Source organism: Nycticebus coucang, chromosome 4 (genome assembly GCF_027406575.1).
Source record: "Nycticebus coucang isolate mNycCou1 chromosome 4, mNycCou1.pri, whole genome shotgun sequence".
Classification (NCBI taxonomy): Eukaryota; Metazoa; Chordata; class Mammalia; order Primates; family Lorisidae; genus Nycticebus; species Nycticebus coucang.
In genome coordinates, this window is record NC_069783.1 from 71,839,648 (window position 1) to 71,866,645 (window position 26,998).

The window sequence follows — 26,998 nt, forward strand, 5'->3', positions numbered from 1 at the left end:
CTGGCCCCATCCCTGCCCTCCCCTCCCAGGCAGTGCAGCCCCACCGCCTCCTCACCCCCTTCGGTGGACAGCCAGCTGCTGCGGCTTGGCGAGCGGGTGAGGAGCTCTGCACCAGGCCCCTGGTAGGCCAGGCTCCCACTGGTCGAGGACAGAGTGCTGTCCGAGCCCAGCGAGGTGTTGGACTGCGTCAGGGATGACTTGCGTAGCTTGTTTCGGAGGAAGAAGCCTTTGGCTTTGCCCATCTTGCTCAAGCCGCCCAGCTCGGGATCCTCTAGGGCACTGCTCGGGAGGATGGCAGAGGCGGATTCCAAATCAAACTTCTTCTTGCCTTTCATCTTGTCCTTGATCTTGCTGAAGGGGGACCGTGGCTTGTCCTTCATGGACAGGTCAAACATGCTGGCGCTCAAGTTGTTGCGGGTGAACTGGATGGCCACTTGGATCTCTCCGCGTTCCTTCTCCTTCTTGCCTGCCTTGGAGTGCAGCTTATACCACCTGTGATGAGAAGGCAGAGGCAGAGCTCAGTCACAGACTCCTGCTCTGACACACCTGAGGCTTTCAGGCTTCAGACCTAGCTGAGAAACTCTCCAAAACATTTCCGTGATGGAGAACACCATCAGAGAGGAGAAAGCTCCTCCAGAACCACTGGCGAGGATAGCGCTGACTGCACCATGCCCCTCTCCATCACCTTCCCCTGGAGCTCAGAGACTCCCCCTCTGCCTTATTCCCCCTGTTTCTGAAACTCTAAGGCATACTTGATTGAAGCTGGGCCTGGGAGGGACCCCCATCTCACCAGGCCCTGGGACAGATAGACCTACCCACGTTTTCCCCTGTTTACATCATCTCTGGCCAGTCCCAGCCAAAGCTCTACTCTGAGCCACTAGGAAGGCCAGAAAAGAACAGCTCACCCACAGGCCCAAGGCCAGGAACTCTAGTGCATATAGGCACACCCGCACGCATACACACACAAACACACATATACACAGTGACTCATCCCAAGCCCTCTGCCAAGAATACCTCTGCAAGATGGATTTGCAGACAAGAACAGCAGAAAGAGATCTTAAGCAAGAGACCCAGGAAAAGAAAGAACACTTGCATCTGTTGAGCATCCTCTGTATGTTAGGACCAGTGCTCCCATTTACAGCTCATCAGAAACTTGTGAGGCCAGAGACACCTCCCTATTTTACAGGTCAGGAGGTTGAGGCTCAGAGGCAAAGTAACTCATCCAAGATTAGGCAGTCAGTAAGCAAGATGGGAGACCCAGAGCCAGGTTTTCACGATTCCAAAGTTCATGTAATTTCCACTGCACACTTCCCAGAGAGACACAAAGACAGATCTCCAATATACATGACCACTGCATGAGGGGGGGGACCTACTGGAGAGGGATGTACTTGTACATGACTTGGCAGTTTCTTAGAAAACCAAACAAACTAGGCTGTGCGTTGGTTCACACCTGTAAGCCTAGCACACCGGAAGACTGAAGTGGGTGGACTGCCTGAGCTCAGAAGTTCAAGACCAACCTGAGCCATAACAAGACTTCATCTCTAAAAATAGCCAGCCATTATGGTGGGCACCTATAATCCCAGCTATTTGGGAGGCTGAGGCAAGAGAATCGCTTGAGCCCAAGAGTTTGAGGTTGCTGTGAGCTATGACCCATGACACTCTACCAAGGGTAACAAACAGACTCTGTCTCAAAAAAAAAAAAAAAAAAAAAAAGAGTGACACCCCTGTCTCTAAAAATAGCTGGGCATTGTGGCAGGTGCCATTGGCTACTTAGGAGGCTGAGGCCAGAGAATTGCTTGAACTCAAGAGATTGAGGTTGCTGTGAGCTATGATGCCACAGCACTCTACCAAGGGAGACTATCTCAAAAAAAAAAAAAGAAAGAAAGAAAACTAAACAAACTCTTGCCAAACAAGGAGTGATTGTACTTCTTAGTATTTATCCTATTGAGGTGAAAACATATCCAAAGAAAAACACAAAGATTTACAGCAGTTGTGACCATAATTGCCAAAACTTGGAAGCTTCCAAGATGTCCTTCAGTAAGTGAATGGATAAACAAACTACGGTACATCCAGACAATACAATACTAAATGCAGTGATTAAAAAAAAAGAGCTATCAAACCATGAAAAGACATGAAAGGATCTGAATTTGAAAAGGCTACATATTTGGTATGACTCCACTATATGACATTCTAGAAAAGGCAAAACTATGGAGACTGAAAAAGATCAGTGGTTGCCAGGGGACTAAAGAGAGGAGAGAGGGACAAATGGGTAGAGCACAAGGGATTTTTTTAAGGCAGTAAAACTTTTCTGCATGCTACTATGACAGTGGATAGATACGTGTCATTATATATTTGTCAGAACCCAAAGAACCTACAACACAAAGAAGAACCATACAATGGATCTGCTTTCCACTAACTAAAAAGGAAATAAACATATGGGCGGTGACTGTGGCTCAGTGAGTAGGGTGCCAGCCCCATATACCGAGGGTGGCGGGTTTAAACCCGGCCCCGGCCAAACTGCAACAAAAAAATAGCCAGGTGTGTGGCGGGTGCCTGTAGTCCCAGCTACTTGGGAGGCAGAGGGAAAAGGATCGCCTAAGCCCAAGAGTTGGAGGTTGCTGTGAGCTGTGTGATGCCACAGCACTCTACTGAGGGCAATAAAGTGAGACTTTATCTCTTAAAAAAAAAAAGTAAATAAATATAAATTAAACAAAGAGGAATCCTAATGGAAACTATAAACTCTAGTTAGTAATAATTTTTTTTTTTTTTTGAGACAGAGTCTTGCTCCATCACCCTGGGTAGAGTGCCATGGCATCATAGCTCACCCGCAACCTCAAACTTCTAGGCTCAAGTAATCCTCTTGCCTCACCCTCCTAAGCAGCTGGGACTACTAGTGCTAGCCACCACCATGCTAGTTTTTCTATTTTCAGTAGAGAGAAGGTCTTGCTCTGGTTCAGGCTGGTCTCAAACTCCTGAGCTCAAACACCTCGGCCTCCCAGAGTGCTAAGATTACAGTTGTGATAGCTGGGCGTTGTGGTGGGCACCTATAGTCTCAGCTACTCAGGAGGCTGAGGCAAGAGAATCGGCTAAGCCCAAGAGCTGGAGGTTGCTGTGAGCTGTGATGCCACAGCACTTTACCAAGGGCAACAAAGTTGAGACTCTGTTTCTAAAAAAAAGATTACAGGTGTAAGCCACTGTGCCTGGCCAGTAAAAATGTTTAATATTGGCTCTCATGTGTAACAAACATATCACACTGATGCAAGAGGTTAAGAAGGGAAGCTGGAAAGTAGAGTGAGAGAGTATATGGAAACTCTCTGTACTTTCCAGTCATTTTTCTAGAAACCTAACATTGCTCTTAAAAAAGGAAAAATTACATTAATTAAAAAAAAGGGAAAAAGGCAGAGAAATTAAAAAGAAGAAACTATATAAAACATAACACAAAAAATTTTCCCTGAAATGAAGGACAGAGAAGCGCTGGCACAAAAGGCCCACAAGTATGTTGCCCACACAATGAATAAAAACAGACCCATGGGGCGGCGCCTGTGGCTCAAAGGGGTAGGGTGCCGGCCTCATATGCCAGAGGTGGCAGGTTCAAACCCAGCCCCGGCCAAAAAAAAACAAAACAAAAAAAAGACAGACCCATGCCAATAGGTACCACTGTGAGGTTCAGAACACCAGGCATAAAAGGAGACTCCGAAGGCCTCCAACAAGAGGAAACAGGTTCATACACTCAGGAATCAGTAAACAACATCAGAGTCCTCATTAGCGACACTGGACACTGTATGGAGAAATGCCTTCACTTTTCTGAAGGAAAAGCCTTCCACCAGCCTAGAATTCCAGACTGAGCCAATCAAAAGCCTGAAGGTGGAGTAGAGCCCAGTGGCAGTGGTCAGACTGGTCACTGAAGGACTTGATGTCCCTTGAGGCATACACACAACGCCATACACAGGTACCTCACACACACAGACTCTTGCACCCACCCAGACACACCTCCGTCAGTGGCACGCAGTCATCCCCCACCTGGGATGTGCCTATCCCACAGCACCAGCTCCCCAAACCTCTGGTGGACCTAGGGGGATAGGGAATGGGGGAGCCTTTGTGCAAAAAGTCCCTATACCTCCAAATATCCAGAATTAAGTCACTGCAAAGAGCTTGGTAGTGGTGGTGGTTGTTGAAGTCTAAAGGTGGGGGAGCTTTCCCAGGGGCCCCTCTAATTGCCTCTCTCTAGAAAAATCCATTGTGTGCTCATCATGGGCTACTGTCTGCCCCCCCTTCCCCGACCCATTCAACAGCCTGAGCAGAATGAGACTGGGCTGTTGGTTTTCTCTTCGAAACCTCAAGAGATTAGCCCTTGGGAAGGCCAGATCAGAGCAGACAATGGCACCAGCAGGGAGGGCAGAAGGCAATGTACCTCTCCCATAAGACAAGGTGAGGGAATGAGGGGAGCAGAGGGGAGAGCTGAGGGAGAGAGGCAGGCTGAAGTGGCATGTAGTGCATAAGGATGACCATGGGACAGGCAGGGAAGACTGGCAGAAAGACCAGCCTGCTCCAACATCCTCACGCCCACTTTCTCAGCCCAATGCCCACCTGGGCATGACCCTTTAGTAGCCAGACCCTAGCTCCAAACAACCAAGCCGAGCTGCATAACCAGAACCAGCCAAGCACAGACATCCCTTGCTGGGGCAGAAAGGCCAGCGGTCTTTGGCCTAGCTGATCACATTCCACACCCACAGTGGTAACAGGGATTATCTCTGGGGTGAAGCTACTCCTAGGAACTATCACTTCCTACTCAGGTCGATTTTTGTCCCACTTGAATTTTTCATAAGGAGCATATATTCCTGTTATAGCAGGAAAAACATCAGAAACACTCACTCCCATCTTATCTCCTCAGCCTCCTGAGCCACAGAATAGCCACTCACCTCTCCCTCCCACCCCACAGATGAAGGGAACAGGTATCACTAGCCCAAGTGGGAGCTCAGGTCTCTGCCCAAAGATATTTGTGCCCCCCGCCCCCATAATGTCACATCCCCATCCCCAAGGAATTTGGGTTTCCCTCTGGGCCTGCTTTTCAAGGAGGCCAAGAAGGAAAAGAAAAGCCTTCCCTCAGTATTTGTTTGTTTGTTTTTTTTTTTTTGTTTTTTTTTTTTTTTTTTGTAGAGACAGAGTCTCACTGTACCGCCCTCGGGTAGAGTGCCGTGGCGTCACACAGCTCACAGCAACCTCCAGCTCCTGGGCTTACGCGATTCTCTTGCCTCAGCCTCCCGAGCAGCGGGGACTACAGGCGCCCGTCACAACGCCCGGCTATTTTTTGTTGCAGTTTGGCCGGGGCTGGGTTTGAACCCGCCACCCTCGGCATATGGGGCCGGCGCCCTACTCACTGAGCCACAGGCGCCGCCCTGTTTGTTTGTTTATTTGTTTTTGCAGTTTTTGGCCAGGGCTGGGTTTGAACCCACCACCTCTGGCATGTGGGGCCGGCGTCCTACTCCTTTGAGCCACAGGCACCGCCCCCTCAGTATTTTTGAGACTCCCATCCAGAGCAGAGTGAGGCTGAGAATGGCTGTGATCTGTCTGTGGACCCCCAGCTGCCATCAACCACCTATCTCCCTTCCTGCTCCTCCCACCTCCTTCTCCCCGTACCCACAGGGTCCAACTTGTCCCTACTTCCCCCTGCCTGGACCAGATATCCCCCAAACAGTCCCCCAGACATGCCGGGCACACAGCCCACAGCAGCTAGGAAGTTATGAACATTGCCAACATAGGCTGATGAGTCTTCAATGAAAACAGATGGAGACTTTCTTTTACACGGCCCCGTATGCAGCAGAGCAAATGAGCTCTAAGCACCTTGTCCCTACAGACTGAGGCTGCCACGGGGAATGCAACAGGAGGATTCTGTGACCTAGTACAATCCTATCTCCTCTAGGGAGCTCTCAGCTGCCACCATTCTGGCCTGGTCCAGTCCCTCTTTCTTCCAGCCAGGCACATGTACTCCAAAGCAAACTCACCTACAACCAGGTCTGGCAGCACTTTGCTCCAGGACCACTTGGTGTTGTCATTTCCTGGTCACCTGTGGTCTCCCCAGCTGGACTGTGTTCCCTTTGCATATCTACTGGTTACCCCCGGGGGCACACAGCTTCCAAGTAAAGAAATGATGCACACCATAAAGTCCAGAGCTGCTGCAACCCACTCAGGGTCCTCTCCTGTGTGCTCCCCTGGATGCATGCAGCAGCCAGGCATGGTGGTGAACTGCTGGACTCCACAGCTGACCAGGATACCTCCCCCAACCTCTATTTCCTTGGCCATCAAATAGAGATAACAAGGCTTTCGGGGCTGCTGAAAGGATAGGGCACACCCAACAAGCAGCCACTGCGTCCCCTTTAGTCCTGTCATTCCCTCCCACAACCAGGAGCTCCCAGGACTCTTCTTGCTCTTGAATCCTTAACATCGCTGAGCACTGTCTGGACTGCATGGGAACAAGCCAGCTCCTTTAACAAATATCCAACCTCAGCTCTACAGGACTGGCTGTGTGGGACACAAAACATGCCTCCACTTTTGGATGTCTGCTCCTCCCTACCAGTGCCCATGGCCTTCTCTCCCTCTCATTGCCCTTCGCCGAGCCTGCTGGCTGGGCTGTTGCTGCCCTAGAACACTGAGGCCCAAGCTGATGCTGACCCCATCACTCCCATCCAGGTTTGAGACCGGGCCAAAATTGGGATGTGACCAAGGCCCCAGCCCTGACACCCCGCCTCTCAGTCAGGTGCACCATCTAGGGCACCCGGACTCTCCAGGCCCAGGCAGCATGTGCTGGGAACACAATGGTTTTGACAAAGATCATTATCTGGGACTTGTCCCAGGTGCCTCAATAGCTAAGACATGATGGGCACCATAGGAAAGCAAGAGTAAGAGAAAATGTCTCTTATCAGAAGAGGCACACAAAGATACAGAAACTGCTCGTCAGGGGAGACACACATCAGTGCTTCTCAAAACACCAAGTGAAAAAAAATCACCAGGTCTTGTTAAAATGTAGATTTTAACATTTTTGCCCAGGTCCCAGAGGATGCTACTGGCCGGTGGACCATACCCAAGTCCCAAGTCCATCCCAGGACTTGAGGGATAAACACGATGGGGCTAGAGGAAAACAAAACCAGAGTTCACCGTACTGAACGTTCACTGTATGCCTGGCTCTGTTCCCTTCTTACTATCCACACAGTACAGGACACAGGATTCCCATTTTGCAGATGAACAAACTAAGTTGTGCAGAAGGTTTGCAACTTAAGCAGGGTCACACAATGACCTGCTTAGTAAGTGATTGAGCTGGAACTTGAACATCAAGATGCCTGCCTCCAAAGCCCGTAACTTTTAGTTTAGCATCTCTCAGAAAGCTAAATGCAAACACTCCTGTCCCGAGCACTCTGAGAGGACAGAGGCTAGAAAAGGCCTAGCTACACATCGCAGGCCCCGGAAGAGGCCCGAGGGTGGGGTATGCAGACCAGACTCCCCTTCAAAACGTCAGCACAATCCCAGGAGCACAGAGCCCTGATAGGCAAGTGACAGAACCTAAGGGTTTTGTCCTGCCCCAGCCCCTCAAAACCTTGTCTGAGATCAGCACAGCCTCCCCAGTAGCCATCAAGGTCCAGAATTCCTGGGAGGGCAGGACTGCAAGAGCGCTCCTAAAGGGCCCCTGTTCGGCTGAGAATACCTCCTCCAGGATCTGTCTGCGTGACAAAGTTCAGCAGGCCAGGGGTGGACTTGGGACTCAGCTCTCAGCCTCCTTCTACCCACTCTAGGAGCAGAGTACAAAAGTGGGATGTGAGGGGTATAAGGGAACAAGGGTGCTTACCTGTCAACAAGATAAGGCCCTACTTATTCCTGCTGGTGGAGTTATCTGGCCCTCAGATCCCCACCCAATTCTCAGGAAATGCAGCTGAGCTAACTGATGCCACACAGCATAACTAGGGAGGCCCCATACTCAGGGACAGCCAATGTAGGACAGCTGTCCAACATATCCAGGGACAAACATACCCATACACCCGCCAGGGAATTCCTGCCAGAGGCTGGAGTGGTGGGGCTATGGGCAGCTATAGCCACAGGCCCAGACTTACCCTCAAATCTTATCAGTCCAAAATTCATACCCAAATAATTGTGCCCCTTTCTGAGCCCACATCCATCATTTATTCCAGACCCCACACCCAGGAACCAGTTTAGTCTCCTTTCCCCACCCACATACTTCACATCTAAACTTTGAACTCTGTGACCTGTATCTGCAAATTATCTCTGGAATTCACCCCCGCTCACCACTGTCTATCAACACCTCCCTGCTGGACATTCTAACTTCCCTGCCTTCCTGCCATCCACATTCCACTAGCAAACGTGAAATCAAAGCACATCACATGTGCTTCCTCGGCATCTTTTGGGTCTTGGCTCCTATGATTCTCTGCATTTCTCACTGTACTGGGACCACAGTGGCCTTCCTGCTGTCCCTGAACCCACTAGGCATGTGCCTATCTCAAGGCACACTGCACGTGCTGTTCCTTCCACCTGAGACACAGCCAAATGTTCCTGACGGTGTTCACTCACTCACTCTAGCCAGGGCTCTGTGCATCCGGGCCTCCTCCGTCTTCCTTGGGTACCGCAGCTGCAACCAACCTACATTTATTTCATTTCTTCACCATCCTTACCAGAACCTGGCACTGTGTGTGTGTATGTGCCTCCTATGTACCTCCACACCCCATGAAATGCTGTGTGTGTACAAGGCTTGAGTATCTGCCTTCCCTTGCTCTGCAGCCAAGAGCTTTATTCATCTCTGCAGCTCCTTAATAGCACTTAACAGTGGATACTCAAATATTTGTTCAATGAGTTAACAAAATAATTAATAAATCTAACTTAGGAACTTGCCTGTCCCTGTTCACAACTGCTCTATAGTTGTCTCCGTCATTACAAACCCATGCATCTTACCCAAGAGAGCCGCAGATCCTGAAGAGCAGAGCGGGTCCTCCTCTGTCCACCAACCCTACAGACAGGTGCCTCTGCAGGGCAGGAGCCAGAGGTGCCAGGCTTATAGGGAGGAGTTCCAAAGTGGAACCTTCTTTAACTGTGAAACTCCTGTTTGGCTCTCATCTCTGAGCTAAAAATTCCACTAGCTCCCTGGAGAGAAGATGCCCAGTCTTCAGAATGGAGGAGTCAGTGTTGACCCCTCTCCAGCCCTTCTCTCAGCCTCCCAAGGCCAATACTCTTATCTCTGTTACCAACTTCAACCACTCATTTCACACTCACTGTGTGCTGGACACTTTGCAGCACTGAACATACCGAATTACACCTGACTCACCTCCTAACAACACTGGGAGGTAAGCATGGGATGCAGCCCCTGAGAGTGGCTAAAAGCTACAGCCCCACCACTTACAGACGGTGTGACCTTGTGCAGGTTACCTAATCTCTATGCCTCAGTTTCCTCACCTATCCATAAAAACGAGGCAGCAGCCATCCCTTCTCCTTACAAGACCACAAGTCAAACATTCTGAATCCAAAAACCTGTAATCTGCAATGCTCCAAAGTTCAAAAAAGCAGCCGAGTGTGGTGGCTCACACCTGTAATCCTAGCACTCTGAGAGACTGAGGCAGGAAGATCACTTGGGCTCAGGAGTTCAAGACCAGCCTGAGCAAGAGCGAGACCCTATATCTACTAAAAATAGAAAAATTGACTGGATGTCATGGTAGGCACCCATAGTCTCAGCTAATGGGGAGGCTGAAGCAGGATCACTTAAATCCAGGAGTTTGAGATTGCTGTGAACAAGGCTGACACCATAGCACTCTAGCCTGGGGCAACAGAGAGAGACTCTGCCTCAAAAGAAAAAAAAGTTAAATTAAATAAAGAAAAAAAGAAAAAAGAAGTTAAATTGAAATAAAAAATACATATATAATAAAACATGGTTCAGTGCCCGTAGCACAGTGGTTACGGCACCAGCCACATACACCAATGGCAGTGGGTTTGAACCCGGCCCAGGGCCAGCTAAACACTGCAACAAAATAATAGCCAGGTGTTGTGGCAGGTGTCTATAGTCCCAGCTATTTGGGAGGCTGAGGCAAGAGAATCGCTTAAGCCCAAGAGTTTGAGGTTACTATGAGCTGCGATGCCACGGCACTCTACTGAGGGCAATGTAGCGAGACTCTGTCTCAAAATATATATATATATATATTATATATATATGTATGTACAATAAAACATATTGCATTACAGCTGTCAGAGATATCACAAAACATTTATACTTATCATTACTTTGAACTGTAAAGGCATGGGACCACCACTAGGGCACATTTAATGTAATTTAGTCACAGTAGTAAAGCATGTTTCTTCAGCAAATGTTTTGATGTATTGATAAATATATTTTAAAATCAGTATTATACTTTGTAATGCTGGATATTTAAAGACTTTATTCTGAGAAGGGGGTCCATGGCACAAAAAGAACTGAGAACGTCTGTTTTGGAGTGGGGAGGGAGGAAGCTCAGCAAAGGCCAGATCCTTCCTTGCCCGTCACACAGCACCCAGGCTGGGAGCTGAAAGGAGAAGATGGGGATTGTTCCCATTTCCAAACCCAGGGACACGGACGGCCTGGTAAAGGGCAAGAAGCTGGCCAAAGGCTGGGCACAGTGGCTCACACCTGTAATCCTAGCACTCTTGAAGGCCCAGGCAGGTGGACTGCCCTGAGCTCGCAGGTTCGAGACCAGCCTGAGCAAGAGCAAGACCCTGTCTCTAAAAATAGCCAGGTACTGTTACAGGTGTCTGTAGTCCCAGCTACTTGGGAGGCTAAAGCAAGAGAATCGCTTGAGCCCAAGAAGTTGCTGTGAGCTTTGACCCCATGGCACTCTACTGAGGGTGACAAAGTGAGACTCTGTCTCAAAAAAAGAAAAAAAAAGCTGGCCAAAGGCCCTCAGATTCCCCAGCATCACGCCACAGTGCTCAGGCCTTGCATGCCAATGAAAGTGACTCCAGAGAAACAAAAACAGCCAAGGGTGCCTGCTAGCTAGGAATAGGCTGCTCCTGGAGCTTGTTTTGATCATGCCCCTAATGCCAGTCTCCAACTTCTCCAAATTGGAAGGAGGTTCTCACAGTTTTGCTACAGCTGCAACTTACCAAGCCTGCAGCTTCCTTCTGGCTATAGCCACTGCCCAGGCCTCTTCAAAAATAAGCCTTAACTCAGCTAGTAAACAACTGTAGCATGCTGGGGATGAGGGGCCTGCAAAGCTGACAGTTTATAGGGATCAAACCCTGAGAGGCCAAGGAAGTCAAGACACACTTAATAAAGACAATTGTGCTGGACGAAAATACTGGCTGGGAGAATCTGCTAGAAGGGAAAGTAAAGTGCTAACATGAAGCTTCTCATTTCCCCACCTAGCTCCCCTAGAGAGTTACTATAAATGAGAAACTGCAGCATTCCAGAGTGGAGAAGACACGTGACTTGAAAAGCAGATGTTGAGAGAAACTTCAAAATACCTGCCCATAATATCATCTGCCCCAGATTTCTACTCCAGGCCAGTGACAAGCGGTTTCAAGCAACACTGTATAAATGAAATCATCTGCCCTCAAAGGCCTGCAGCCTTCGATGACTGATGTCACGACAGTAATATGGAGCAGGGCAGCTTTTTAGTTGGAAAGTCATCATGAAAGTGAAAAATAATGGCAAATAATTGTCTTTCCTGCCACTCCTGGGTAAGCTGAGCCAACCTGCCATTGCAGCTGCAGAATGATCATAGAGTTCAGAGGGAAAGCTCAGCCCTATGCCAGGATTCCTGCTGACAGAGAAGACAGGACTGGCAATCCAGATGACAACCATTAATGGACACTAGAGCCCCAAGGAGAACTTCTGAATGGCCACCTCTGACTAACAGTCCCAGCCCCACTGCTTAACCTGGGCCTCTCTAGGTAATGGCCAGCCCACCCGGAGAAACGACTCTCACCAGGACTCTGGTGTCCAGGGGGTGGAGAATTAAGGTGAAGGACATCATGAGGGACCAAATGGCCAGGGCCACAGTGTGCAATATTCTCAAGGACAAGTGGCCTGTTCCCTCCACCAGGTAATGGTGTGAAACGTGTCAGGGAGGCAGCACCTTAAACTGAGAAGACGTATCATCAGGAGACAAGGCAGCCAGGTACTCCTTTGGGTCCTGACTCAACAAACCACCTATGCAGAAATATTTTTGCTATCAGAAAAAATTGAATATGGACTAGATGTCAGATAATTATTAAGAAACTATTGATTTGGAGAAAGAATGACATTATGGTTATATTTTTTATAAAAGGTACCCAAATCAGCTGGAGATGGCTGGAGAGGAATGCTGAAGTATTCAGGGTTCAGTCAGCCTGGGGCCAGGACACAGGGTTTTTCTCCTTGTCCTATGACTTAGCCCCCACAACTGACCTCATCCCTTGGTCCCTGAGCCTTATGCTAACCTATGAACTCAACAGCCTGGCACAGGGCAGGCCCCCACAGCACCCCTCCGAGAGGCACAGAGAATGTGCCAGGGAAATCTCACTGGACCAGAGTCTGAGCCTTCACTCAAATGTTCCCCAAGCATTTGACAGGAACAAGAATGGGGGTGTCCATGAGGAGCTTATATCTTGCTGGGAAAATAAAACAGCCATGTAAACAGAGGAAGAGGGTAAAGAACACCACAAAACACATAACTGAAGTGCACAGGAAGGCTAAAGGGGAGTGGTGCAAAGGGGGAAGGCGTGCGGAACATGGCATCAATGCCGGGCCTGGAACAAAGGGCAGGGAAGAGGCAAGGAGAGCGGAGGGAACCATCCCAGGTGCAAGGGACACAAGACACAGGGGCCAGGGCTGGAAGACGGGCAGGTAGCAGCCTGCCTCCAACATCACCCTGAGCAGCTGTAACTGCATTCTGGACCCTGACGTACGTGGCAGGTTACGACACGGGATAGGACCTAACAGGCACTGTGCTGCAGGAAGAGGGAGGGCAGCAGGGAAAGGGATGGCACAGCCCACGGCCAGGCCGATCAGAGCAATTCCTTATGTCTCTGTAGTGCTTTCCCATCATAAATTAATAAATTGGCACGTTAGCTTAAAGAAGAAGTAGCTATGGTAACAGTCCAGAGCACAAATTAAAAAAAAATAAAAGCCTAAACTAGGACAGGAGTAATGAAGAAGGGGGGAGGCCAGGAGGGCCACTGGGAGTGCCCCTTTCTCACCCCCAGCAGCAGCATTGTGGCAGAGCCACCCATGCTGTACCCTCACTACTATTGACAACAGGGACTGTCACTCACCTTTTATTCCTCATAACCAGGGACAGGGCCTGAGATACAGAACACCTTCTAATACCTGCTGGACAAATGAGATGGAGTTGGCAGGTTCAGCTTTATATGCAGAAATAAGTTGTAAAAAATTATTTTAAGGGCATTGTGGGCAAACTCCAGTGGACTAGAAGATAGGAGGCCTAGCTTCCAGTACTGGCTCTGATTTACTATGTGATTTAAACAGCTATTCTACCTCCTTAAAACAGGGTTGATAAATAAGCTAGAGAGGGTCAGATATCAACTAGAACCACTATACTTAGAGCAGAGGTTCTCAACCTGTGGGTCATGACCCACAGGAACTATATGAAAAGGCCACAGCATTTGGAAGGTCGAAAGCCAGTGATGAGTTTAGGGAAACAACTGGAAAACCTTTTCCTCCAGAGCCTCCCCCTCCCTGAAGCCTCTGTCCTCTCCAGGTGCCCCACCCGAGCAGCCTTTCTCACATAGCAGGCAGGAGGTGTGCGGACCAACCCTTCCATCTCCCAGCACCTACCACATACCCACCCTTTCATTTGCTATCTACAGTAAAACTCCAAGCCAGACACAATCGCAGGACAGGACAGACCTCTTATCAGGCCACAAGAAGATTCTTATCACCCCCTCTGGCACTGTGCCTGGCATCAGCAACCGTCAGAGGGAGGCCAGACCATCATTCATTAGTTACCCCTGCCTACGTGGGTGTGGGTACAACTTGCTCAGCTCACCTCAGACCCAGCCAGACCCTTCACCCTCCCTCCCTCTGGGGCACAAACATTTTGTCTAACCCTCATCCTACTGCTGTCACTGTCAGCTCACCCGGCATGAGGAAAAGCTATAAAAATACCTCAAAACAAGTCTAACTACCATAGATAGCAACAGAAAGCAGGTAGGGCTGATAGCACAAGGTAGGGGGAAAAGCACTGGACTAAGAGTTCAGAAATCTGGTTGCCATTAATAAGGTACATGACCTTAGACAGGTTGCTCCACCCTCTGAGACCCTAGTCCCCACATGTGTATAAATGGGGGTCATCCTGCCTGCCTCAGGGAAGAATGAAATGAGGTGATGCTAGGAAAGCACTCTGAAAAGTAGGCCAACCCATACATAAAGAATTTGGGTTTATTGTCTATCAAAGGCCTTTTTACAGGCCGTCATCAGGCCCATGGGAGTGAGGTGGCCCAGGACCAAAAAGCAATGATCCTGCCCAGGAGGAAGGAGAGAACCAGCCAAGATGACCTCTCTCAGAGGACCTTCAGCAGACAGGGGATAAGGAAGACATTCTCCTTAACCTATCCCTTCCCCAGTGTGCTCCTAACTCGATATTTGTCCCAACCTTGGGTCATAGAGGACAAAACTAAGTGGTGATAGTCCCTTCTACCAGGGTCTTGGTTCAGAGTCCAAAAGATGTGGAGACAATAAAAATCCCTGTGTAGGAAAGTAAGGCTCAACACAGGTCCAGAAATGTATGTGGAGAATGTAGCCTTTGGCAAACAAAAAGGGAGGGGGGATATACAATGCATTTGTTTATAAATGCATGAAATAACTTTGGAAGGTCACCAGAACTGGTAATGTTGGTTGCCTCTGAAGAGAGGGGGAGGGTGACTCAAGATCAGGGAAAGGGAATTTTTTTTTTTTCACTGTGTACCTTTCTGTACTTTTAGAATTTTGACCTAGGTGAACTACACAAAAATAATAAGAAAGTCAAATAAGAAGTAAAGAAAGTCAAGCTTTTTTTGTTGTTGTTGTTGAGAGGCACATAGAAATTAAGCTTGACTCACTCCCTTTCCTGGCCCAGACCCACCACATTCACCTCCCTTTCTGAAGGGGCAGTTTCCCAGCCTCCAACTCACCTTACCCCATCAGGCCTGACCTGTCATTCAAGGCCTCACCTCCCTTACTAAGCCCACCTTGATCAGATCATTCCAACCTGGTGAGCTCCCCTTCACCCAACTGCCTGTTTCTCTCACACTTTTTATATGCAGTTTTTTGTTTTTTCTGTTTTTTTGTAGAGACATGGTCTCACTCTTTATCTCCCTTGGTAGAGTGCCATGGAGTCACACATCTCACGACAACCTCCAACTCCTGGGCTTAGGTGATTCTCTTCCCTCAGCCTCCCGAGTAGCTGGGACTACAGACGCCCGCCACAGTGCCCGGCTATTTTTTTGTTGCAGTTTGGCCAGGGCTGGGTTTGAACCCGTCGCCCTCGGTACATGGGGCCAGCGCCCTACTCACTGAGCCACAGGCGCTGCCCTATATGCAGCTTTTAATTGTTCCTCCTGGGTAAATCTTGTCTCAAACATCTTTTCACCTTCCTAGGGAAAGGGCTATCCACTTTATTTCCCTTGTTTCCTCCACTGATTGAGGCACGATGATCTATTTACAATGGTTGCCCAGTAATTGCTTCCTAGATATTGAACAAAATAAAAAAAATATATAGCAAATGATTACATCACTGCAGGAGAAGGAACAGGATGTCTCCTAGTTCTGTCATGGTAAAACAAGCATGTGATGTCTTGGGGACAATCAGGAAGTCTTATGTATACTAATAGCTCCAGCCCTGCTTGACTATACAAGCCCCAGGGCTAGGATTACCCAGGCAGAGCTTCCCAGGCCTTACCACACTCCTGACCGAAACCTGGTGGCAGTGATGCTCTCCTTCCCAAAGTACCAGATGACACCTCCAGCCCCTGGACAGACACAACTAGGCTGCAACCACAGACTAGACAAGCCCCAAGCCTAAACTCCAAGATCAAGGTGGAGGAGGAGCTACGAAACCTGGCAGAGCAGCTGCTGAGCTCCTGGCCCTGTGCAAAGCAGATCATGGGGACACTGAAATAGGTGTAGTGGCCAAGAGAACAGCCTCTGAAGCCAGACTCTCATCCCACATGGGTTCACATCCTGACTCTGCCATGCACTATGTGCCTTGAGAGAAGTCACTTCAAAGCTGGGCAGGGTGTCTGATGCCTGTAATCCTAGAACTCTGGGAGGCAGAGGCAGGTGGATCGCCTGAGCTTAGGAGTTCGACAAGACTAAGCAAAAATGGGGCTGGGGCCAGGGAAGAGCCGGCTTCCGAGCTCTTCCCCCGGCGGGCCATGGAAGCTGAGCTGGCGCAGAGCGAGGAGAGCAGCTACCTGCCGACCCGAGGCTGTGCGGGATAGACACGGTGTATAGAGTTCACATTCAGCACTGCCTGCAGTCTCGGGCATCCACTGGGGATTTTGGAATATACACCTCCTGGATAAGCAAGAACATCTGTGTAATTACTCCTCCTCTCTAGAGTGAAAACTTCTTTAAGTTAATAAACATATCCATAGAGAATACTGAAAACTCAGTGGATTCAAAATCTATTAAAAATTTGGAAACAAAGATCATCCATGGAAGCAAATCAATGGACTCTGGAATATCCTTGGACAATAGTTATAAAATGGATTATCCTTAATGGGTTTATGTATCATAATTAATAATAAGAACTTTCACGAAAGTACTGGAATGCCACCTCGGTCAGGCACAGATGTAGATGCAGCAAACCTCAGGGAAACATTCATGAACTTGAAATATGAAGTCAGGAATAAAAATGATCTTACATGTGAAGAAATTGTGGCATTCATGCACAATGTTTCTAAAGAAGATCATAGCAAAAGGAGCAGTTTTGTCTGCGTGATTCTGAGCCATGGTGAAGAAGGAATAATTTTTGGGACAAACGGACCTGTTGACCTGAAAAAAATGACAAGTTTCTTCAGAGGGGATTATTGTAGAAGTCTAACTGGAAAACTCAAACTTTTCATTATTCAGGCCTGCCAAGGTACAGAACTGGACTGTGGCATTGAGACGGACAGTGGTGCTGAGGACGACACGGCATGTCAGAAAATACCCGTGGAGGCTGACTTCCTGTATGCGTACTCCACAGCGCCTGGTTACTATTCCTGGCGAAACTCAAAGGATGGCTCCTGGTTCATCCAGTCGCTTTGCGCCATGCTGAAACTGTACGCTCACAAGCTCAAGTTTATGCACATTCTCACCGGGGTGAACCGAAAGATGGCAACAGAATTTGAATCCTTTTCCTTTGACTCTACTTTTCATGCAAAGAAACAGATTCCATAAATTGTATCCATGCTCACAAAAGACCTATATTTTTATCACTACACAAACAGTTATTTGGGAGGGTATAGTTGGCATGCCAAGTGAGAAAGCAGTGTGACTGACTCTGTATTTCCTCTCAGGGCTAAATCCACATGGTACGTACCACTTCCACAGTATACCACCAGCATGAAGCTACCTCTGACTCCAATTAGGTAGTCACAATTGAATTTGCTTAGGAATAAATAAAAATGAGTAACGGTTTACTCCTTAGGAGAGGAGATGATTGTAAATGTACAGCTCTCATAATTAGCAGGTGTTAATGACGCTATCCTATGAATGTTCAAGAATCATGAGACATCGCAGTAACGAATTTTCACGATATCCTCCCACTTAGGACTCTGCATTTTAGTTTTTATCAAACTGTAAAAATGATAATGTGGAAGAGTTTAGGGATCCCTGGGCACGGTTACAGGCTTAAGCCTTTAGTTTAGAATTGATATACAAACATGAAGTCAACTGCATTTTAGACACTTTCTGTAAGATTATGGTTTTGTGGTGTTTGTCCTGAGCGTGGCTTTGTTGTTAAAAAAAAAAAAGAAGAAGAAGAAAAGAAAAGAAAAGGTAATTGTTTAATATTGAAAAAGAAAGTAAATATTTTATTTGAGAGGAAGTATGAGCAAACTAAGCTGATTCTTTTAAGGCTAAAAATGCAGCATTCATAAGGAGATGGAGTTAAACCATAAGGTGCTGAACTGCAGCTGATTTGTGCACATCTCAACATCAGTTGAGCTTCACAAACCAGCAAAAACTCCTAAGAGCTACTACGTAAAAACCTCGAACTGTTGATTACGAATAGGATTACAGGAAGAAATTCTAACGGGAACATTCTAACATGCAGTGTATATAATAAAAATGGAATGAAAGGAATGAAAAATAAACTGGTAAGCAGGGCTCTCAGCCCATGCCATAGGAGGCGGCTTTCAGAAAGGACCACCTTCTGAAAAGGTGGACGTCCTAGTTGGGGGCATCCTAGTTTCACGGAGGATGCCCCAAGCCACAGATCACCAAGTGAGCCAAATCAGAAACTTCTGAAATGAAAATTTTGCAGATGTGGTGTGTCACAATAAAAATTATAGAACACTTTGTAATAAAAGTGTTCAAAGGAAATTTATAGTCACGTTTTATAGTGCTCAGTGAAGTAAGAGGACCACGGCACCCAGGACCAGAGAAGTCACCCAGTCAGAACCTCTGCTCTGGCACCTGGGAAGGTGGAGGACCAAGTTCAGCCCCCAGCCAGGGGCAAGCCACACGCATCCTCACTCCTCACTCTCAGAGGAGCGAGCAGTGTCGCACCTGCCGTCTGCCATTTCACCCGAGTTCTCATTTTCCTCAAGAAAGGGAAGTTGGCCTTTGTAAATGACAGCTATTTCTGTTGATGACTAGATCTGTAACTTTTCTTAAGTAAATGTAGTATATGATGAAAAAAAAAAAAAGACTAAGCAAAAACAAAGCTATGTCTCTCCTAAAAATGGAAAAGCTAGCTGGGCATTATGGTAGGTACCTGTAGTTCCAGCTACTCAGGAGGCTGAGGCAAGAGGGTTGCTTGAGGGCTGGGCATGCTGGCTTATGTCTGTAGTCCTAGAATTCGGGAAGACTGAGGTGGGCAGATCTCCTGAGCTCAGGAGTTCAAGAGCAGCCTAAGCAAGAGTGAGACCACATCTCTAAAAATAGCCAGGCATTTCGGTGGGTGCCTGTAGTCCGAGCTACTTAGGAAACTAAGATAAGCAAATCACTTGAGCCTAAGAGTTTGAGGTTGCTGTGAGCTATGATGCCATGGCACTCTACCCAGGGCAAAAAAGTGAGACTCTGTCTCAAAAAAAAATAAAATAAAATAAGAAATAAATAAATAAAAAGAAAAAAACCTATCTCTAAAAAGAAAAAAGAGAAAAGTCACTTCAACTGTCCATGCCAAGATTTCCTCAGATGTTAAACAGTAACAGCACCTACATCTTAAAGAGATTGCAATGAGCAAATGGAGGTCAGGTCCTTAGGACAGTGCCAACACCTAGAAAGGGCTTGATAAAACAATACTCAAGACCAGCAAAGCGATGATAATAACTCACAAAAACAGAGTACTGTGTGCTCCAGGTATGGGGATTCAGAGAAGACTGGGGTGGTAAATGGGCTCTCTGATACCCAACTGACAGATCTCTGGTATATATCCCCTCCTCATGGAACCCTGCTTTGACCACACCCAATCCCAGTGGCTCTGTCTGATCTAGACGCCAAAATACAGGTGGTACCTATAGGGCTTCCTTTAAACATAGGGCCATGTCTGTATCTTCCTCACCTTTGGACTGGACTGCAGGTCTCTACCAGGTCTGCAAAGAAGCCCCACATCCCTCTCTCACAAAACCCCGGGGGCACTTGTACAGAAATCTTGGGAGGTCCAAATGCCATCTCTTCTTACCCCAGGTTCTATAGCTCTGTTGGCTGCCAGACTTCAACAGGAACCACACAGAGCAACACCTACCAGTAACTGCCGAGTGACTGAGAGCATGTTCTCACTCCTGAACCTCAGTTTCCACATGTCGAAGTTCTCTTCACACTCTCATGCCAGAGTTCTGTGATTAGGGTTGTGCTTCCCTTCTGCACTCACAGGGTAAACTGGAGATCAAGGTGGCCTGTGACAAAGCCCACCCGCCTTGTAGCTTCTCTGAAGCACTGTCCCTGGGAGCCCCACTTTGGGAACCCCTGCTTACAGCTCTCGGAGGAGAGGCCTGGCCCAGCCCTACCCAGAGGCCTCATGTGACCTGCTAAGCCATCGCTCCTGAGGAAAGAAATGACTACACATACGGCCAGCTCAGCAAAGTGATCAGACTCTTCCCTGACAGGACTGCCAGGTTCAGAGAAGACCTACACTGTAGACTCATTTTTATTACTTGGCCGTGGAGAAGGGCAAACAAAGCAGCTTCATGGCTACACCGTTTTGCAGAGGAAAAAAAAAAAAAGGAAGACTGATTCCCACAGAGCAATGACAGCCCCTGTCATTGTGTTAATCACCTCTCCCTGCACGGTGTGGAAAGGGCAGGGGAAACATCTGGACAAGGCCAGATCAGTGGTTTAGCAAAGACAAGAACAGCATCAGGGTGTTGGTAATGACAAATGGGGTGGGCAGCTCCCATCGTAGGGAAAGGACAGCTCTCAAGGTCACTGTGGATGGAGGCTCTTCAGAGGCATGCCTCATCACCAGCTGCCTGCACGGAGGGGCAGGCAGGGCCAAGACGGGCTGACCACAGGCCAGCTCTAACCTCCGGGTCTGCCCAGGGCAGGGACAGATAGGGAGGGAAGGGGAAACTGCTGTGCTGAGAGGAGCCGCCCAGTCTGACAGAGCAGTCACATTTCCTACCCCACCCCACTCCTCCCCCAGAAGCTGCTACCCAAGCAACCCCAAATAAAAACTGCCCCATAACTAAGGGAGATGGAGCTTCTATGTCCTAAGACTGACTTCTGAGTGCAGCCACACCCTTCACCCTTCCCAGCAGCCATAGTGTACTTCCCAGGCAGCCCCACAAGCCTCCCAACTCCAGCTCTGGGGCTGGAACAGGAGTCAAAGCCGGGGCCTGAGGACCCTCAGTCACTTCCCGAAGAGTAGGGTGACATCCAGAAACCAGGGCAAAGAAGGCTTGTAACATCTGCCTACAACAGTTACAAATAAGTTGTCTGGAGAGCTAAGGGATAGATGGAAAGATGCCCTCGAGGACAATCTCAACCTTAGGCCAACAGGCTGCATTTCCTCTCAGGTACCCTCAAGTGCCCCTAAACCCCACCCTCCTTAAGGAGGTCTCAGAGCACCATAACTGGCCCAGTAGACGGCTTTGGCCTAAGACCTAAGTTCTCCACAGTCATAGGCTCCCTGAGCTCCACTTGCCAAAACCAACAGCACAGTCTAAGCAGGGGCTGATCAAGCCTCTGGGGAGCCACAGCTAGCAACCTATCCATAGTCACAACAGTTTTGCTCTTTACAACAACAACAACAACAAAAGACAAACTGGACCTAATCCAACTTGAACCTACAGCTTTGGGTTGCCCAAGAGGCCAGCCTCTAACCATTGATCCAAGAGGCCCGGGATAATGGTTCTGCCCACCATTCTCCAGGTCTTACAGTAGGTACCATTTCACTCCATATCAAGACCAGGGAGACAGCAGAAGAGGGCTCCACACAGCAGGCCTATTCCCTCTCCTCCCCCAAATGCACAGAGAGATCAGCATCCCAGAGGGCAAAGACCAGGTCTCCCAACCACAATGGCCTCATGGCAGACTCCCTATCTTCTTACTCCAAAACCTTTGCTACTGCTTCCTTCTCTCCCTCTTCTGACAGGTTCAGGGCCATTCCCCGGGAGTATAATCTACACCAATAGCATAAAGTCCAGAAAGGTCCAAATGACTCGTCTGACCCTATGGAGTCACTACCTCGTCTCTGTCTTGGACACTGGAGTAATGAGAAGGATGCTGGAGGTAAAAAGTAGCAGCAAAGTATCTCTTAGGATTTTTAGACCCAGGAGAACTATGACAATCCATGGACAATTTTACTGAGGGGAAAGGATGATAATTAGTATCCTTGTGTACTATGTTAAATTTTGCTTTGAGAATTTCCTCTTTAATTATTTAAAACCCTACTGTAAAAATATTCCTCACCTTAAAGAGTACCCCACTGACAAAGGACCTTTGAAAGCTGCTAAGACACCTAGAATCCCAGCCACCACTATTACAGAGAGCAGGACCCTAGGGCAATCCCAATACTAATAATTTGAAAGCTTCTGTGTCCAGAACCACACTAAGCCTTGTACAGATGGTATCTTACTTACTATGTACAACTTTATGATTATTAACATAGACCTTTTTATTATTTTCTTTTCTTTTTTTTTTTTTTTTTTGAGACAGAGTCTCACTATGTCGCCCTCAGTAGTGTGCCATGGCGTCCCAGCTCTCAGCAACCTCAAACTCTTGGGCTTAAGCGATTCTCTTGCCTCAACCTCCCAGGCAGCTGGGACTACAGGCACCCACCACAACACCCAGCTATTTTTTTTGTTGTTGTTGTAGTTGACACTGTTGTTTTAGCAGGTGCTGGCTGGATTTAATAAGACAGTGTCTTATTTTAAGGTGTGCTCCCAAAGATGCGCTAGGTCTTATTTTCAGGGGACGTCTTATCTTTCCTGTAAGTAGGTCTTATTTTCGGAGGATGTCTTATTTTCGGAGAAATGGGGTAGTAAGTCACAAGCACTGGGAGTTAAACCCCAGTATCCAGGTGTTTAAACCCTGTGCTGTCCTGCCTTCCCATAAGGCAGGGACAGCTCCAGGCAAGGCTGCCAGGGAGAAAAGCTGCAGAGCAGCAGGCTGTTTGGGGCCTTGCTTTGAGACTGCAGAGGCCTCTCAAGCCCTAGTTCTCAACCTCCAGCAGCTTGGAGAATGCAGAGGGCTGCAAAGGCCCAGGTCCTTTCATGGGGAACTCCATACTTTAGTGTATACCCTGAGACCCAGGGCACTGAGGTTTTCCCAGGTTCTAAGTTCTGGATTGTCTGCCCTCATAGTAACTCTTCCAAGGCAAGAGAATTCTCCCAGATAAGGGCTACCAGACATTGTTACCAAAACCTCCCACCACCATTGGATTGTCTGCCCTTATAGTAGTTCTTCCAAGGCAAGAGAATTCTCCCAGATAAGGGCTACCAGACATTGTTACCAAAACCTCTCTCCATCAGTCACTGCAGTACACTGACCACCTCCTATGCCCAGAGACTGCACTTGGTGCTTCAACTGGGTTCTCATTTCATCTTTCACATCAACCCTGTAAAAGTATAAATGATCTCCATTTTATAGACAAAAAAAAATGAGGCACCAAGAGTTTATGCGACTTGCCACTGGAATGTGTTCAGTGCAACTGCCCAGCTCCCTCCTCTTAACAATGAGGATACTTTCCCCACTCAGGTTCTCCCTTAGCACAGGGCCACCATCTACCCTCCCTAAGACCACCACAGCTGACTCCTGGAGTTGTTCAAACCTGAGGAGGATACACCCTGGTCTTTTCTGCCTTGCCCTCTCCCTACCAAGTAATGTTCAGATTCATTTAGCCCGGGTAATGCCACCAGGATTGACCATTAAAACCACAAATGGAAGGGAGGGACAGGAGCATGAGTGGCAGCCTTCACTCCCTATCAGTGGGCATGCTGTTAGGTCCAGTGCACTAGAGGATCAGGCCAATAACATAGACTTTTCCTCTGCCCATTCTAAGTGTCCCTCCCCATTCCTGCTCCCTCCAAGGTCTATAAATAACCCAGGACTCAATGCATCAGAGGAAAGACATCCAGGTGGATGTGGAAAGATCCTTGTGGAAAAGATGACTTCTATAAAGTAAATTAAGGCTCCCATTCGAATTAAGGGTGGCAAATGAAATTCTCTAAGACAGAGTGTTCTTGGCTGAAAATAGGTCCACCTGGGCCTACAGGCTTGACCAGCTCAACTAAGAAAGATTCAGAGGCCAAGAGGAAAGCAAGGGCAAGAACCAGGGGAAAAAAAAAAAAAAAGGCCCTCCCTGAAAGCCTAGAGTCTTTTTTTCCCCCTGTCTGCCCCTCCTACCTGCCACCCACATATATGGTCTACCAGTCTGGTCAGTGAAGCCCAGTGGTAGAGGGTGCAGGACTGGGGAAAGCGGTGGAGTGATTTAAGGACAGGCACCTCTTTTGAAAAAGACTGGGCTAAGAGATCCAGGAGAGAGCTTTCTGCCCCTCCCCCAACCCCTTAGGCTCCCTGAGCCAGGAAGGAGGGAGAGGGCAGAAAAAGGAGGAAAAAAAAACAAAACAAGGGCCAAGCTATACCACATGATCCCACAATCCAGCAACCAAACAGCAAGTCATGAAGGAAGGAAGGGAGCAGGGCCAGGGGAGGAAGAGACGGAGTTAGGTCACAGCTCTGCCTGGAACCTATACAGAGTGAATCCCCTCTCCACCCCAGGCCACAGACAGGAAGGCCATTCCCAGTCCACACTTTGGAAGATATTCAAGATCAGATCATCGTATTCCACCCAAATCCTACTTTCATTTGGGTTTGCACTTAGCTCAAGGTTCATCCCTCTCCTCCAGCAAGCCTTCCTAGATTTACTCAGGAAAGTAATGCCATTCCCCTAGGGCAAAACTTTCCTGCACCTCTCCCCACCTAGGACACCCCACTCACCCTGTCAACCATGTTATTTCCAAACTTAACCACTTGAGAGATCCACAGCAGGTTGTCAGCCCTGGGGACTGGCTTCCAAATCCTGCACAAGCTCAAAACAGGAAATGGGGCTCCAAGTCTGAAGCCTTGATCTTAGCACAGGCAAGGTTAAATGCTGCCAAGATAAATGATTAAAAAACCCACTGGCCCATCTAGGTGGAAGTGACTAGGAGATGATCCCCTGCCATGCATTAACCATGCCGCTGCCTCTGCCTTGGGCAGCACAGGCTGGCTGCTTGAAGGGTGAATTAAGTGTTTCCTTCCTTTACTTAAGAGGTCCTTCTGTTCTCAGACCAGGGGCACAGGACATTTGGGTGGGTGGGTGGGCATCTCTAGATAGTGGAGGCATCCAAGAACAGGCAAGAGGCAGATGGCCTCTGCAGCCAGACTCCTGGTTTGGTGGAGGGTTTCCTGGAGTATGACACCTGGCCTTCTTTTCCCACAGGGCAAGACTTCTCTCCACTCCCCTGCAGGCCTGCCCTGAAGCAATTGCCTGCAGTTGTCTCCTTTTGGGAAAAGGGAGTCAGACCCAAAAACCCTAAGAATGGCCCCAAGATTTTTCCTTCTTGTGATTTCCACAACCCCAAAACCTCTAGATCTCATTCTTAACTTTACTTAGTAATTTATCCCTAACTCTTGGACGACCCCTAAACCTCCCCTAGGCCTCAGGGACCAATCAAAGGCCCAGCCCAGCACAAGGCACATTTGGAGGTCAGAGGGGACCCTGTAATAAGAAGAGCCAACTTGTCTGTCGGTTTATTTCCTTGACCGCGAGGCAAGGAGCTCACCGCCCCGGCTGAGGTTCGGGGTGTGGATCCCCCACCAGCCCCGCCCAGTTAGGCCTGTAACCGTTTCTGCGCCCCCGCGCCCCCTACTCACTGGGTGTGCTGGGCGCGGCCTGCGCGGAAGACCTCGTCCAGCGCCACGGTGGCCTGACCCAGGAATTTGTCCACGCCGATGAGCGAGCGGTGCATGGTGGTGAGCACCAGCTCGCAGGCGGCGGCAGAGCCCGCGGCCCAGGGCGCTGGACCCGCATCGGCCTCCTGCGCCCGCAGCAGGCCGTCCAGGGCGCCGGGTGGCAGCTCGAAGGAGCACTCCTCGCGCCACTCTGGGCAACCCGGTGTCTTCTCCACCACCGACGTGCTGTACTTCTCGCGGCCCACCTGAATCACGGTATACGCGTCGCTGGTGCTGCCTGCGCCCGAGCTCCTGCCCCGCAGCCCGCGGGCCCGCAGCACAGTCACCTGGACATGCGTGGGTAGCCAGCGGGAGGGCTCCGCAGCCGGCTCGGCGTCCCGCACCAGGGCCATGGCGGGGGAAGCGGCGGCAGGAGAGGGCTGTCCAAACCCGGGACAGACACCAGGACCAAGCAACAAACTTGGCAGGGCGGGAGAGCTGTCAGGAGCCGAATCAGAGCGCCGCCGCCCGCACACCCGACCGCAGCAGCTGCGGGCTGGGCTGGGCCGAGCCGGCCACCGCCTCCCGGCCTCCCCGGCCGCCGGCCGCGCCGCGACGTCAGCGCCCCGCCCCGCGGCCCGCGGCCCCGACCCGCGCGGCGGTGCGGCAGTGCTGCGGGACGCAGCTCCCGCCCTGGCCGCCACAGACCCGCCGCGAGCCGGGAGGGGGCGACGCGGCGCGGCCGGGGTGGGGGGCGGGGGCGCGGCGCGCGGCCTCCGCAGAGGGGTGGGCGGGGTTCCCTGGTGGCCCCGCCCCGGGCTGGGGGCGCCAGCCGCAGCCCCTCCTCTCCCGGAGGGGGCGCGATACCCTCCGCCGGGTATGAAATGCCCGCTCTGCGCCTCTCCGCCAATCCTAAATCTTCAAGATGTCCCTGCTCCGGAAAAACCTCGCCCTAAAACGGTCCCAGCCCGCCCCTGGCAGAATGGCCATCCCACTTGGCGCCGACTTGGGGTGAAGTGGACCCTCGATGCTCCCCTCATCTCGGGCCGTATTCTCCCTCCTCCCTCCCGCCCCTGCCCAGGAAAATGCCCGAATGAAACCAGAGCGATTCTCGCCCCGCCACGTGACAGCTCCGCATCAGCGACCTGTAAACGGGTGATCGGGCGCCGCCTCCACCCTCCCGGCCCTAGAGGATCGCGGGTGCGGCTAGGCCACGGCGCTGGGGGCCGGAGAGGGAGGCTCGCCCTCCGCGGACACTGCGGCTCAGAGCCGAGTGATGAATAAATGAGTGACCACATCAATATTTAAGTGTTCACTCAGAGCATGGGGCCCAGGCTTCACGAGTTGGGGGAAATTACAGGCTCTGGTGGGGGTTTAAAATAATTGCTTCCACACATTACGTGTATTAAGTGCCTACCATGTGTCCAGCTCTGCGTATTGCCTGTATACTTGGTTTATTATTAATAATAATAA

The 26,998-nt window shown here is 49.5% G+C and overlaps 2 protein-coding genes across 9 annotated transcripts in view; one reads left to right on the forward strand and one right to left on the reverse strand.

Moving 5' to 3' along the window:
* RAB11FIP5 (RAB11 family interacting protein 5) overlaps positions 1-26,194 on the reverse strand; it is a 42,132-nt gene extending 15,938 nt beyond the window's left edge. For 4 of the 8 annotated variants that reach the window (XM_053587025.1, XM_053587026.1, XM_053587024.1 and 1 more), the window contains exons 1-2: positions 25,508-26,194; positions 56-492 (exon numbers count right to left, since the gene is read on the reverse strand). In XM_053587025.1, coding sequence (XP_053443000.1) covers positions 56-492; positions 25,508-25,938 — 868 coding nt within the window. In that variant the 5' untranslated portion in view covers positions 25,939-26,194. Of the gene's footprint in view, positions 1-55; positions 493-24,589; positions 24,692-25,507 lie in introns of those variants that run through there. The other 4 variants (XM_053587023.1, XM_053587027.1, XM_053587030.1 and 1 more) reach the window with 4 other exon arrangements.
* LOC128583122 (caspase-3-like) lies at positions 16,503-17,383 on the forward strand. The gene has a single exon (XM_053587037.1). The coding sequence runs from the start codon at positions 16,721-16,723 to the stop codon at positions 17,381-17,383; it is 663 nt and encodes a 220-aa protein (XP_053443012.1). The 5' UTR covers positions 16,503-16,720.
* Positions 26,195-26,998: the final 804 nt, after the last annotated feature.